Here is a 14,319-nt window from a genome sequence, read left to right on the forward strand (position 1 = left end):
CCTCGTCCTTAACTCGTATAAATACCGCATTTAAATACCCATTTCAGAGGTAATTCAAATAACAGTTGGTACTGTCCCTATTGGCACTGCTAATGTCCATGAATACCACATGCATGTGTCACTGATTATTATTTATCTCCTAATTCCCTCTTAAAAAGTGATCTTTAAGAGCTAATTTGACGTCCATTTTTACGGAATTCAAATTCTTTATGCGAAGTTATAACTTAGCTCAATAATAGTTAATAAGCTGCTCATTATGCGGAAAAATGCTTGGGCTTAATTGGTGCCTTTTTTTAATTAGTCGTATTATTGCCTGAGAAGCAAATCCTGTGGAATTGACCTTAGATGGGGCCCAGTAGTCAGAATATCGGAACTTAACATGTCTGAAGGCAGAGCTGTAATGTGGCGAGGGGGTGGCTGTATAAGCTCTTCAAAAATCGCACGCTGAGGCTCTACAGTGCTTGTAAAAAGTATTGCAACACGTTTATAACTTTCATAAATCCGACATCAAAAACAACTTCTTGAACACGTATTATTTTACTTTAAAAACGGCATTTAATTCATCATTTTTGATGATAAAATTTTTCATCCCTCTCTCAGTTACCCCTACTAACTTTTCATGTTCGAATGGCAAGGTACCTATTGTGTATATTAATTGAAGGGTAACTCAATGAAGGACGCACTCACAACTAAAATTGGACCTACAGTTTTCTTAAGAAACGAAATTATTAGATACAAAATAAACTTTCTCACTATTACATCAAACAAAATTGAAATTCTTACAATAAATGCTTAAATTGGGCGCCAGCAACAATTTGGCAATGACTCAGTCGTTCCTCGAACTCTCCTATGCAATTATCCACTGTTGCTTCTGTTATTAATTCTAATTTTAGTCGAATTCTAAGACGTAAATCGTCCAAATTTTGTAGTCTATTTTTGTAAATGGAACCTTTTAAGTGACCTCACCAAAAAAAAAAAAAATCGAGGGGCGTAAGATCTGAAGATCGCGGCGGCCACTCTATTGCGCCTTTTCCACCGATCCATCTCATGAGGAAAATCTCATCAAGATATTCTCTCGTAGTCATAGCATAATGTGGCATTCCCAGCAGAACTCTACCGTAGGGGCCATACCTTTTTCGTCCCCATATGGTTGAGTCAAGAAGTTCGCCAAGAAAGGAACGAATTTACTTCTTCGTTGATCAAACTAATGCGTGCTACAATATTCGAATTGCGGCAACGTTGCAATATCAGGAATAATGGCAAGTGAACTGGCGAACTGATCACTTGAAATTAACTTTTTTCGCAGATCAGAAATCCCGTAGTAATTGGGAACGACATCGACTTCGAGTTATGAATTTTCATAACTTAATTCACGTGTTGCCAACCATTAAGAAAATAATTGAAGTCGGTTAAGGTTACTCCGAGGTAGGAAAATTATTCGTCTCTGTACCGGTTACTTGAAAATAAATCAGATCGGTATAATAGATAACTTAGAGTTATGAAAATAATTCGCGTCACTTCAGATTTCTTGGAATTATGAAAATAAACGACGAAATAGACCACGTTACACACAACAACGACGTAAACGGCCATTTCACTTTCGAGTGCGCGATAGCAGAAGCAAAAAATTGATGTCAAATTTCCATAGAAGTACCTCTGTAACTTGCCTTATGACCAATTTGTGGTCATAGCACAAGTCGCCACGTTACACTGTAGGTCGAGCAGGAGGGTCTAATAACCCTCTTAACAAGCAAATGAAATTAGCCCTCCCTGTCTCTGGCCTTCAGTCCATCCTTCTCACTGCTTTATTTGAAATTGTGGGAAACTCCAGCTAAAGCCTATTTCTCGAGTACATTGTGAGTCAACTTCTTCTCTTTAGAGACTAAAAATCTCCCGCGAAGAGTGGCGTCAAAACAACCTACAAAAGAAGTCTTTCTCTCTACCAGAACTGAGAATTTCGCTCAAGAAGGGTTAGTGAGGATGAAGTGACTAAAGGCAAAAAAGTTGCTGTGTAGTTTCCATTTTTTCTTGGTTCTCCTCTTTCATGCTTCTGTAGGGATATTTCCGCGGGCATCTAGTGCGCAATAACTGTCGTTAGAGTTTTGTTTTCTTGTTATTGACGAGTTAGTTAACGTAAGCGGGCTCCCTTAACACACTCGCCTGATTGCCGTCCTCGCCTGCAGCTCGTGAGCAATATTTCATGCTCGTGTTTTAAGAACGACTTCTTCGCTTCTCATGTATAAAGCATGAGTACATAAGAAGAGAGGTCTAAGTTCTAGTGGTGGATATACAGGGTGGCGCGTTAGCGTTTCTTTCTTTTTCGTTTTTTTTTGCCCAACTTGAGCAAAGCTTTAATAGGAAATATCCGAAAGATGGGGAGAGCGATTGTGACCATCCAAAGTTATTGCGTGAAAGTGGGGCCACATTCAATTTTTTTTATGGGTTCCCCTATATATTCTAATAAATTCGAATTCCTCGTAACCTTCTCTCAATAGAACAGTTATTATTTTTGCGTTAAATTGGATCCTTACTAATTTAATTTCAATAATGGTCGAATTGATAGAAAAAACTGGTTTTTAATGTCTCTCATAACTCTTAAAATACATCAATTATATTATCAAATCGACAGAGTGGAAATTAAAGGTGTATTTAAGAATAACATGGGAATCAGAAGGCACCACCTTATACAGGATGCTTCCTACAGACTTGGAAAAATACTTTACCAACCAAGTGGCTGAGTTGAGCCTTGAATTCGCTTTAATTTCTCAAGATTTGCGATCTGACACGCTATCACCAGCATGCATTTCTGCAAAAAAAAAGTAGAACCCAATTTTTGTACAACCTTCGCCGTAGTCAATCCGCACTCAACCCGCAAAAAAGAAGAAACCAATGTCAATGCCGAGGTCTCTGATTGGCTTGACTCTGTTTGACCTCAGAAGATCACTTTACATGGGTCAACAACCGGACAAACAAGTGACGTCATCAGGGTTCAGCGTTTTTTTAACCCTTCAAACTCCTTGGTACCACCTCATGTGACTTCTGTCATTAGCGTCAATCCGATTAGCTGAGGGCCGTTGTTTATAAACATGTTTTTGTAGGTCTCAGATAGATTGCTCGTTTTTTCTTTTATTACGTTTGGGAAGGTTTACGTGCCGCTCTTCACCGATAATGCAGCATCTGACTTGACCTGACTTCTGAGTCCTCAATTTTATACACCAAGTTCATGTATTTGTTCAAGTAGATTTAGATTCCACACCAAAGTTGTCTGTATGGGGCAATTACCTGCTGGGTTGCGTTAAATTCAAATTGGTAGGTAAAAAAAATATTCCTCTAATACCTATCTAACTCTCAAACTACATCAACAGGTTTAACAAAAACGGCCGTAGCAGAAGTTTGAATAAACCGTCCTTAAGAGTCACATAGGACGCAGATAGCAATATCTTCCTTATGAATACGGTATTCCTCGCAATTCCAGCATTCCTCATTAGCGAGACTGGTGGAAGAGATGCTCATCTCATCATTCTATAGACCTTGTATGAAACGTTTGCATAAAATTAGTTTTTAAAATCTTTATCATTTGTTTCTGCGACATAGCCATATGGTTCAGAGAAAAGTACTACGCAGGCGTAGTCGCCGGACCTCAGAACTTACAGGCGTGTCGAAGTGAGCTAACTCCGAAAAATCGCTGCAGACATCGCAAAAAATTTTAAAAAATGTAAATTGAAAGGCGGCGAAGCTGACCACCAAAATTGCGGAGGTAATGTCCAAAGTATGATATATCATGTAAAATGCCTGGTCAAACGAACGGGCAGTGCCCTAGAGAGTACTAGCTTGCTAAGGCTCTGAAATCTTGTTTCACACACCACGAATGCTATCAATTTCGCTTTGAACTTGAATTGATTGAATAAATTCAACGAATGTAATTTAATGAATTGTTTATGTTTATATGTATACATAAAACATTTTCCAAAGGACAGTATACGGCATAGTGTCGTTAATGAAACGTGAGGATGGCGGGATGTACCTAATTTCAATCATTTTCCGCTGTTTAGGCATCGCCCTTTTGGTAAACTCCACGTGAAATTGCATTAAAAACACCAGATTAATTGCCTCGATGACCTCTTTGAGTCTGCACTGGGCGGGCTGCGCTATCTCTTTTAGTTCCCGAGATACGGACTTTCTTCAATACCGCTTATTCTGATTTTGAAAGTCTCTCGGAATGAAGGTTCTTCAAATTGCAGCTTCGAGGCTTCAGGGCCTCAATTGGGGCATCCAGTGTCAATATATCAGCCAGATATATGAGACCAATTAACATCAGCTCAATATATTCGAAATTTTCGTGAAAATTTACAAACTGATGCGAAGCATCCAATTTTAGTCACTTTTCTAATTTTAACGTTTTAATTGTTGCAATGGCGTGATACGCGTTGGTATGAATTTTTGAAAGCTCAAATTCCACATTAACCTCCTCAATGTACAATTTAGAAGTTTGTTCGATTGCACAGGACTTAGACCATCTTCAAACCTTCAAAAAATCATGACTATTCGCAGCTGCAGCTAGCGGGGCCTGTGAGCATTCAGTACAAGGTCACGCCCTCTGCACCTCATGTGACCCTTAAAGGCTCCCTTGAAACTTCTACTGCGTCATTTTTTTATTATTTTTTTTTAATACAGTTTATGCAGCTTTTTTCCTGGTAATTTGAATTTAATAGTAAAATTAAGCTGTAACTGCCCTACATAGAAAATTTGACGCGGGATCAAAATAAGTAATAATATACGGCGTTCCGTTGAAAAAATAATAAATAAAAATTGCGTGTAAAATGTGGGGCTCAGATGTCAGATCAAATCAGATGATATGTTCGCGGTGAATAGCGTTCCAAAAGGATGCCTCCAATATAGTATTACTTGAACAAGACGGCAAGATCTGTAAGAAAAATACATGGATATTAGACATGTAAAAGAGAAATTTTAAGGAGAGTTGAATTTATTCCTTGAGTTTCCCATACCTCCTACATTAGCAACCCGCATAACGTTTGTTCCATGTAGCCATGAATCTCATGTCCAAACGGTCCAAATAACCATGAACCTGATACTTGACGGTATAAGAAATCCGAAGTACGCACCTTCACAAAAGGGAATTAAAACTATTATAAATAGCTTAATAATGTTTTAATGTTCTCATGGGTGGTTTTATTGTTACAAACTGTACTTCTAAAAATATTAAGCATTCTTTGCCATGATGACTTGATAGAAAATAAATTAAGTAATACATGAGTGTGCGCTAGAGAAGTTCAAGACTGAACCCATGGAAAACAAACTGTAAAAGTTCAAGGCTACACCAACGTATTTGGTTCCCTGTGACTTGGTACCTACTAATAGACCATACAGGACATGGGTTGATACTCATTGTCTGATATATTTTCAAGATGTATTTGTCGATGTTCAGAAGTAGATCGCATATCCCAGGGGCCGAGTACATTCTCCCTGGATGTTTTGGCGTGCACTCGGCCACTTTTTCTGCCCGTTTCGAAATATCAGAGTGGCCGTTTAGCGGAGCGACGGAATGCGGCCCCAGAGCGGCTCTTTTGCGCTGTCTTTTTCGATTAATTCACGGAATACTAATAAGACCCGGGTATTAACTAAGTGGACGAGTGTTCTCGTCACTGGACAACGACGTTCGAGGAAACTCTCGGCCCAGGGATTATGATGACAGACTGTCGCAGTGGCGGAGCCCAGAGCGCAGAAGTATTTTTCCTGTAAATTACGTCTCAGAAATCATTCATCCAAACTCTTCTCTAGAAAGGCCGTCGCAAGACAAATATTCAAAGCAAACAGCGGACCAGCTTCGTGTACTCGTCGTCCTATTGAATCTGCCCATCACTATCAAAGGATTTCCAGAAATCATCTTCTCTGGGCTGAATAACCATGCAACGCGCACTAAGAATACCGAAATGGTAGCGACCACTGTTGTCTTTTAAAGGCCCGGAAAGAGATATTTACCTTACCCATCACCCAGATTTACTTACAAGATATGTCTTCATTAACCGTTGGTGGCCACAACCCCTTCTCAGTTGCCACCCGGAACTCGGGTAGATGTGATGTTCGGCTCTGCAGAGCATCACAAATATACAGGGTGACCGTTGCTGCAACTCCACCATAAGGATCTGAATTAGTATAAAAGGGGATTACATTGGGGCAAAGTGCGCAATTTGCAGTTAAAGAATATGACTTTTCAAACTTGAAATTTTGGCGTTTTTTGTGTTCCTCAACTTGTTTGGCGAGGTAACTCAAAATCATTGAGCTCTCCATTTGAGCTTTCCTCTTCTACAGCTTCTGAAATGCTCAAGTTTACTCAAAAACAATAAACGTCAATGAATTAAGTTCTCCATTGGATTCAAGATCATCCTACTTCGACAAGAGTTATGGCAAAAAAATTCTAAGCCTCTTATCAAGCAATGTGGAGAGTCTTGAGAAACCATAAATGTTGCTTGTTTCATTCTATTTCAACCAATGAAGACATACATATGTGCGTTGGCCAGCACGCTCGCCAGAGCTTTCCCCATTATATTTTTATTTATGGGAAAGTATGAAAGACTTCATTTATAAATCTATGCCCACCGATTATTAATCATCTGCGAAGGAACATCATCATAACTTCAAATCACAAAGACCAAAATAAGAAGATGAAACGTTTTAAAGTCAATGCAAAATTTTGAAAAATGCATAAATCTGTATTCGGAAGTGGAAGGATGAACCAGTCAAGCATCTCTTGTAATTTGCCTTATTTATTTGTTTCGTATTTCGTTATTTTCTCTGCATTTATTGTAAAAACAGGACATTTGATGTGTACACTAAAGCGCAAGACTGAACCTCAGGCTGTGATGCATCCACGTAGTAAAAAACATTTCAAAAGCGTCATCAAAATAATGGTACCACCAATCCTTCACCTACTTTATTTTTAGGTATTCTTCAATGTATGCCGTTTATTCAAAGAAGTGGTAGTAAATGAGGCCAATAAATCAAAAGTTTCCGATTTAAAACATACAAGTAATCAGTAGGAATGCCTTTTATAGGATTAAAACTGGTTATACTTCTATCATTTCTACACATGGTACACAAATGATTTTAGACGCTTCTATTTATGTACCAAAGAACCTCTGCTTGAAAACTTCTATTATTCAACAGCGAGGTTCTCTGGCTAATCGGTTGATTTGTGCAGGTTCTATTGTCGAAATCTTGTCGATATTTTGTATCTTCAGCCAGGCCAATTATTTCTGAATCCGATGAAAACTATCGTGAGATGATTCTGTGGCCCTCCAAATGGCAATTTCAAGCAAATAATCGATTGAGGGAAATAATTTTTGTTGAAAGCTCTGTTGCAATTTATATCCATTAATTTTTTTTTCTTGGCAACTCGCACGCCGAATGTCCAAGTGAGCCCTGTACGCAGGAAATTAACATGGGAAATCGATTATTATTTTTTGCTTCTGCACTGATTGCCCAACTGGAAAACTGGACGTGGAAGTCTTAGTACTCAAAATTAGCCATAATTCCGCAATTTTTTCAATCTTCTAGTTAAAGCAGTTTCGGTTTAGAACGCCTCCAAATTAACGAAAATTTGAATGTCCCGCGTAACCGTGCCAGATCACGATTGGTCAGAGTCAACGTCAGAATTAAACCAACGCAAAGTCTTGACTTTGACCAATCGTGGTGTCGAACGATTGGGCGGGATATTCGTACGTTTGAAATTTTGAAGCGTTTTGAATCAAAATTGGCTCTAATTGGACTATTGGAAAAGTTGCGGAGTGATGGCCGGTTTTGAGTATTACGATCCCCACGTAAAAGTTTTTCAAGTGGACAAACTGTGCAGACGAACAAAAATTAAAATCAATTTCCAAGTTAATCGTCAATTGCCACGACTCGCCTGAGCACCCAGTATACCACCCGTATTACCTGGTGAAGTAAAAAATGCAAGTAGCTGTTGCCCTGTTAAGTGCATCAATTAGCTTTGAGCTTAAATTCGCAAGTTTGCAAAAGTTTAAATGGATCCTGGTTAAAGAATGCCCGTAAAGTTTCTATTACGTTTTGTTCAATACCTTGAAAATTGCGTGTTGTTAGATCCACTTTTCTTACTCTGGATTCGCACCAAATACTTCTTCTACAGCATATCTCTTTTAGTGATTTGCCCCGAGTTCACTTTGGAGATGTTTTTCCATCTGCGATTATCTAAGATTTATTCAAAGCGCAATTTTTCATATCAATTCTGATTGGTCTTCGAAATGAAACTTTGCCTTCCTACTCTCGCAACTCAAACGCATTCGTAAATCACGCACGGAACTGGTTGATTTTCCAATCCCACCAATTCTATATACAATTTTTTCCATGGCAGGCTCCACGTTACCAACAATTTATCAAAATGATATATCAAATTCTCAAAATTTATAAATTATGTGCTTTTTCTTCGGCCCCACAAAGCAACACATTTGTTAGATATTCAGCAAGACAAACTGGTTTTCTTGTATCATTTATTATCATTAGTAAAATTTATTATAATTGCCTTATCAATCAGCTTTTTGCCGTGAGCTGGTTTATTTGAGTGGACGTTAAATCTCACACCGGCCTTGGCTTATAAACTTCTCATTTTTGTCATTATTTTTATAGGAAAATTAACAAAACATTTATGTATTTGTCCCTTGTTCTGGTAATTTAACACACCACTGACCGCCCAGAAAACGTTACGGCACGCCGGACCTCCAATGTCCGCCATCACAATTAGCAAAATTCCAATTACCAGTTTAATTTATAATGAAACTACGATTTTTTTGCTAACCAGTCTGCATTGCCCGGATAGTTGGGACACTTTTGTTATTCAAAATTTTTTAAAGCAATTTTAGGGTCTTTAGACTCGTTGGGAATTGCGCGCCTCGGCACAATCTAAACAAATAATTATAAATTCAAATCTCGTCATCCTGTCGCGGTATCCAAATGCCATAGAAATAGCCTCGGAACTATTTCTGATTATACATACGGCATGATAATTACCTCGGAATTATGGATAATTATATCCAATGCGAAAAAACGATTTATTACTGCTGAGAAAACCGATGTAATATCTTGGCTTTAAAGTTGTGCTATTAGCACTTAAGAACGCGTCCTAATTTAGCATGTCTTTGCAGGTGGAAATTATGGTGTTGGACAAAAACGACAGTCCTCCCTCCTTTGAGGGATCCTCCTTGCATTATTCGGTCTCTGAGGATCTGGGACCTGGACAATCGTTTGCCACATTAAAAGCCGAAGATCCGGACACGATTGGACGTCTAGAATACAGCATTTTGAGTGGAGATGACGGCAAATTCGACTTGGACAAATCCACCGGAGTCCTCAAACTCACCGACAGCCTCGACAGGGAAACGAAAGAAGGCTACAAGTTAACAGTGCGGTGCAGCGACGGCAACCAGTACACCGATGTGGTCGTTACCGTCGAGGTGAGTTTTTTTGTAGATTCCTTAATTAGAAATGATGATTGAGACGTCGTAAATTCAAGAGTTTACATAAGTGTCCATAAGGTGTGGTTTTAAAAGCCCATAATTGACAATATTTTATTCGAGTTATTAGATGGGATTATTCGCCGTTTTAGAGCGAAAACAAGAGAGTTTGGTTGCTAATTAAATTATATATTGCCAGTTGCTAAGTTGAAAAATGTGTAGGCTTGAATGGAGTTGCAGATGCAGCCAAGAATTCCATGGTAACGCCTCATTTATTGATCAGGCGAACGTAGAGTGCATTCACTAGCACATTCTGAGTGTCCAATGTCCAAGCTCAAGATCGCACTTTCCAGCGGAATATAGTATGCAAATTTAAATAATGCATTTCGGTGGGGTTCGAGGCCTTCTACGTAAATATCAATCGTTTTCTCGAAATGGTGCGAGAGAAAAGCTCCAACCTCGAACTTCAGCTTCGATCTTCATATTCGTCGGTACGTGCGAAGGGTTTGGGACTTCATTTATGGCCAATTTCGTCGAATTGCGGCCAAAGAAAAAACAAGTTAGCAGTCCCTTCGTCACGTGGCTTCGACGTTCGAATACCGAAAATGTGTTAAAATCTTTCGAAATGTGGTGGGGTGTGGCGGTGGTGGTGGAGAGTTGGGGGAAACAAAAGTAATTTTTTCAAGATCGTTTATGCTCAAAGGATTCGACAGTGAGGAAATTCGATCGCTTTCCTCCTGAAAATCCGAAAATAACTTGTAAAAATCTTCGTGTTTCTCTTGCCTCGGGCATTAAAGACACAGTGAACTTTGCTGAAATTCGATTCAGTTCGATGGACCAAAAATAATGTATAATTTTCGGCCAGTTCCTTCGATCTTGCAGGGCTAAATTATGAAGAAATTTGTCCGGTGTCCAAGTCATAAAACCAAAACAAAATTGAAATGTTATGTAGTTTGACTCGATTCGATAAACCAAAAACGTTTGGTTGGGTAAGGATTTTTAGGAGCTGACGAGAACGTGAGAATTCGGGAAGAACCTCCCCACCATCTGGAGGCCGTATCAAATTAGAAACGATAGAGGAGAGATCGTAGCGGTGAAATAACTTGCAGCGATGCCAAGAGGATGAAGGGTCGTATGGAAAATGTAAATAAAGGCACAAATCATGCTGAGGGAAATTGGAATAACCAGAAGTTGGAAATCAATTATCTTCACAAAATTACAAGTTATGATAATTTTTGGAGGATAAAAAGTAAGTCTTTACGACGGCAGGCCATAAATAAAATACATGCTGCAATATCTCTTGCATATGACAAACTGAATGGTGCAGGATATGTCTGTTACATAATTAGATACTGTCAAGTTTGGTTTCTTCCCACATCCTCTTAATTGCGAAGTGTTAAATTAAATATAATTCCTCAAACAAAAAGTAAATAAAAATGTTATGGTAAAACATTTGCCTTATCGAAGTACATACAGCGATACATTTCACTCATTCGCATTCCTGTACTCTAAGTAAAAACCGAAAGAGTGCCGACATGTCTTCGTCAAGCATATGCTGCGCAATTTTCAAATTCCTCGTCATTTTGCACAAATCAAAATTTTTTAATCATCCGGTTTGACAGTAAAATAAACGCATGCTATTCTTGATTTATTTGCGCGATCTAGGTAACAGTAAAACGAGAAATTTGTCCAATTCTGCACCGCTTTGTCTCTGAATCCGTCCCTGTCGAGACAGCATCGCATAATAACACGATCTATGCCTTGATTAATGTACCGAAAGGGATCTACGTCGACGTTTTTTTCTTTTTCACTTGGTTCCTCTAACAAAGATCAAATGGCATTTTATGAGCCGATGGTAAAAATCGTCTGACAACCCGTTCTCTGTTGTATAGCCGTATGATTGCTTATTATTAATGATGTAGCTGGGCCTAGAGATGGGCAAAAGAAACGACCGTCCGCGCATCGCCTGTCTCTGGTTTCCTCTGCAAAATTATAACTTCTTCCAAACACATCAAGTTAGGAGAAAGGGAAGAAAGTTAGGGCGTAGAATCAGATCTGAGGCATCGACGAATAGCGACGTTCCAACGGGAAGTTAAACCCCTGCAGCAACATTCCTACCTGATGATTGGTTATTATAAATGTTAATGCCTATTCCCTCTTGTTCAGCTCATAGTATAAGGTACTTGTTCCGCGCTGTTATGCTTCATTTGAATTTCGTTAAATCCTCCTCGCAGTCGTGATTCTAAAGCATTGTTTTGCCATCACGTAGAAGATATCAATCGAAAGGGCATGTTAGCTTAAAAGACAAAAGACATATGTGAGGTAGATAAGCAGTGGAAGAAATTCGGCCTCGGACGCCCATCAATAAGTAGCACATCAGCAACTGTTTATTAAATACCGAAACGAACGAGGATTCGTTGGTTCCGATTACACGACCCGAAAGATTTACCTTATCGATGAAACGTCACTGTCTGTCATACACCGGTTTGGTTCACTTGTCAATTAGAGTGACGTGCATATTCAGACCGTGATGGCTGTATCTTATTTTTTATTCCGAATGAGCAGTCGGTATAAGAAAGGTGTTTAGGATTAACCTGTAACTCAGTCAATCAAAAATTAGCATCGAGTTCGGATGGGATTATGGGATCAGATTTTCGTTCGAAACATTGAACGCGTTTAAGTTGAACGCGATTCGGTTCCCATAGAATGAGCCGAAGGGCGAAGCCTCGAGCGAAATCCCATATGAACGAATACGTGACAACTTCAAAAAGTTACCCGACAAACACGATTATGACAAACGATAACTTTTGCTTCCTTCATATTCACCTCTGTCCTATTTTTCCTAAACTTTTTTTCGGTGACGACTTCGATAGTACTAAAAGACGAACCGATTGATGTGGCGTGCATATTCAGGCCGAGATGGCTAGTATCTTATTTATGAAACCGAATGAGCAATCGGTATAAGAGAGACCTTTAAGATTGAGCAGTAACTCAGTCAATCAACAATTAGCATCGAGTTCGGATGGGATTATGGCTTCGGATTTTCCTTTCAGACATTGTATATGTTTAAACTTTCACGCGATTTGGTTCCCATAAAATGCGCCTAAAGGCGGAGGCTCAAACGCAGTACCATGTATAATTTAAAGAGAATGATACCGATTTCAGAAAGCTCCATAACACGTATGAACATGACAAATGGTCATTCTTACTTGCTCATACTCACACTCCGCGTTATGTTTTCCAACATGATGGTGAAATGGCCCCAGTTAAGCTCCTGCAGAACGTAATTCTTCCACCAAAATTCATCAGTTTTGACCCAATTTCCCAACTGTTGCCTTTATCTTGTATTTCAAAAACAGATGTTTCGCTCAGTTCCTTCAAATATCTGCTTTATTTTTAGCTATTTATGTTCAATTCCACTCACTGCCTATTTATGACATCATTTACAATCAATGAAATAACCGCAAAGCATATTTGCTTGCAAATTTCCATTTTGTAACTTTATTGCTTACTTTATATTCATGGTACCTATATCTGCGTTAACGCTAAAAATTCCTGGCTTATGGCAAATGACATAAATATCTCTAACTACACAAAGGGAGCACCTGAGATTCCGCACTTAACAAGTGTATTAATAACGGCGATTAATTAAAATTATAATTAAGAATAAATTATTAATATTCATTGCCCATTAATGCGTGCGTTAGTTTCAAGATTTATTCGTCGTTCAGTTGGTAGAATTGCGAAAAACCGAAAAGCAACCAAATCATATAAATATCAACGTTTCTTACCTTCAAAGAAATCAAAACCGTCACAAGTTGTACATATCGATCATGCGACAAACATGGAGCGCATTAGGACTGGTTGGACACAAACCGCAAGTCTGGTATATCTGTCAAAATTGTAAAATAACGCACTAATGGGAGTCGTCAATAGATGGCGTTGTCTGCATTCATTATTAAATCAACGTCTTAATGCGTAATCAACGAAAGAGATATTTAAATAAATTAGAAATTAAAAAAATTCGCATTTTGCCAATTTCACCAGCTCTCTTCAGATTACTAAAGACTTCTTATCGGTCGGCTAAAGCAACTAAGTTATTTCTCGACAATCAACTCAATTAATTACCTAAAAGTAATTATTCTCCTTCATATAAAAGAAAGGTCTTTTCATGAAAGAGAAGAGTAAACATATAGATACGATGAGAATGGATTTAATGAGAGTATGAAAAGGACCTTTTAAACAAAGCTTTAGGAGATCTATTCTCGACATGTTCTTCGTACAATTATATCCTCGAATGACGTCAAAATGGCGAACTATAAAGGATTCTTAATGTGTAATAGAATGAAGTTTCAAGTCATCCTTGTCTCACTCGATTTTCAAGAATTCAGGGCAGGATCTCTAACATATCAAATACTACTACAACTTATCCGTCAGTACCTCTTCCTCTATAGTTCTTCGAACACATGACATGGAAAAATATAGGCACTTTCTGTTTGAAATCAACAAGCGTACCTGTCGCCCTTTTGTCTGACTTGTCATGAGCTTTTGACAGAGTCGATAAAGTACAGCGAGAAAGTAGGGAAAATATATAACGCCTTGGGATTGATTGGACACAAACAGCGGACTCGACCTACATATCAAAATTGCAAAATCATGCATTAATACAGAATTAAGGTCGTTAATGAATTCAGATTTTACCGATTTCTTTAATCTTAAAAATGAAGCGTCCGGACTATGTAAATTCGGGTTGCTGAGGGTAGGTGAAGCTGCTCAAAGGCTCTTCAAATTACTAAAGGCTTGATTTCGCTCGAATTATACAAGTGAGAGATAG

The 14,319-nt window shown here is 38.6% G+C and overlaps 1 protein-coding gene and 1 long non-coding RNA gene across 4 annotated transcripts in view; both read left to right on the forward strand.

The window, feature by feature from the left end:
* The window catches only part of ft (cadherin-related tumor suppressor fat), a 115,480-nt gene that overhangs the window by 68,388 nt on the left and 32,773 nt on the right, over positions 1–14,319 (forward strand). For all 3 annotated transcript variants that reach the window (XM_066285061.1, XM_066285062.1, XM_066285063.1), the window contains exon 9: positions 9,177–9,485. In XM_066285061.1, the coding sequence (XP_066141158.1) occupies positions 9,177–9,485 (309 nt within the window). The remainder of the gene's footprint in view (positions 1–9,176; positions 9,486–14,319) is intronic.
* Positions 3,092–3,853, forward strand: LOC136340753 (uncharacterized). Its single transcript, XR_010732363.1, has 3 exons — positions 3,092–3,309; positions 3,366–3,533; positions 3,595–3,853. It is a non-coding gene; the product is annotated as an uncharacterized lncRNA (long non-coding RNA).

The sequence above is a fragment of the Euwallacea fornicatus genome, chromosome 8 (assembly GCF_040115645.1).
Source record: "Euwallacea fornicatus isolate EFF26 chromosome 8, ASM4011564v1, whole genome shotgun sequence".
NCBI classification, from domain to species: Eukaryota; Metazoa; Arthropoda; class Insecta; order Coleoptera; family Curculionidae; genus Euwallacea; species Euwallacea fornicatus.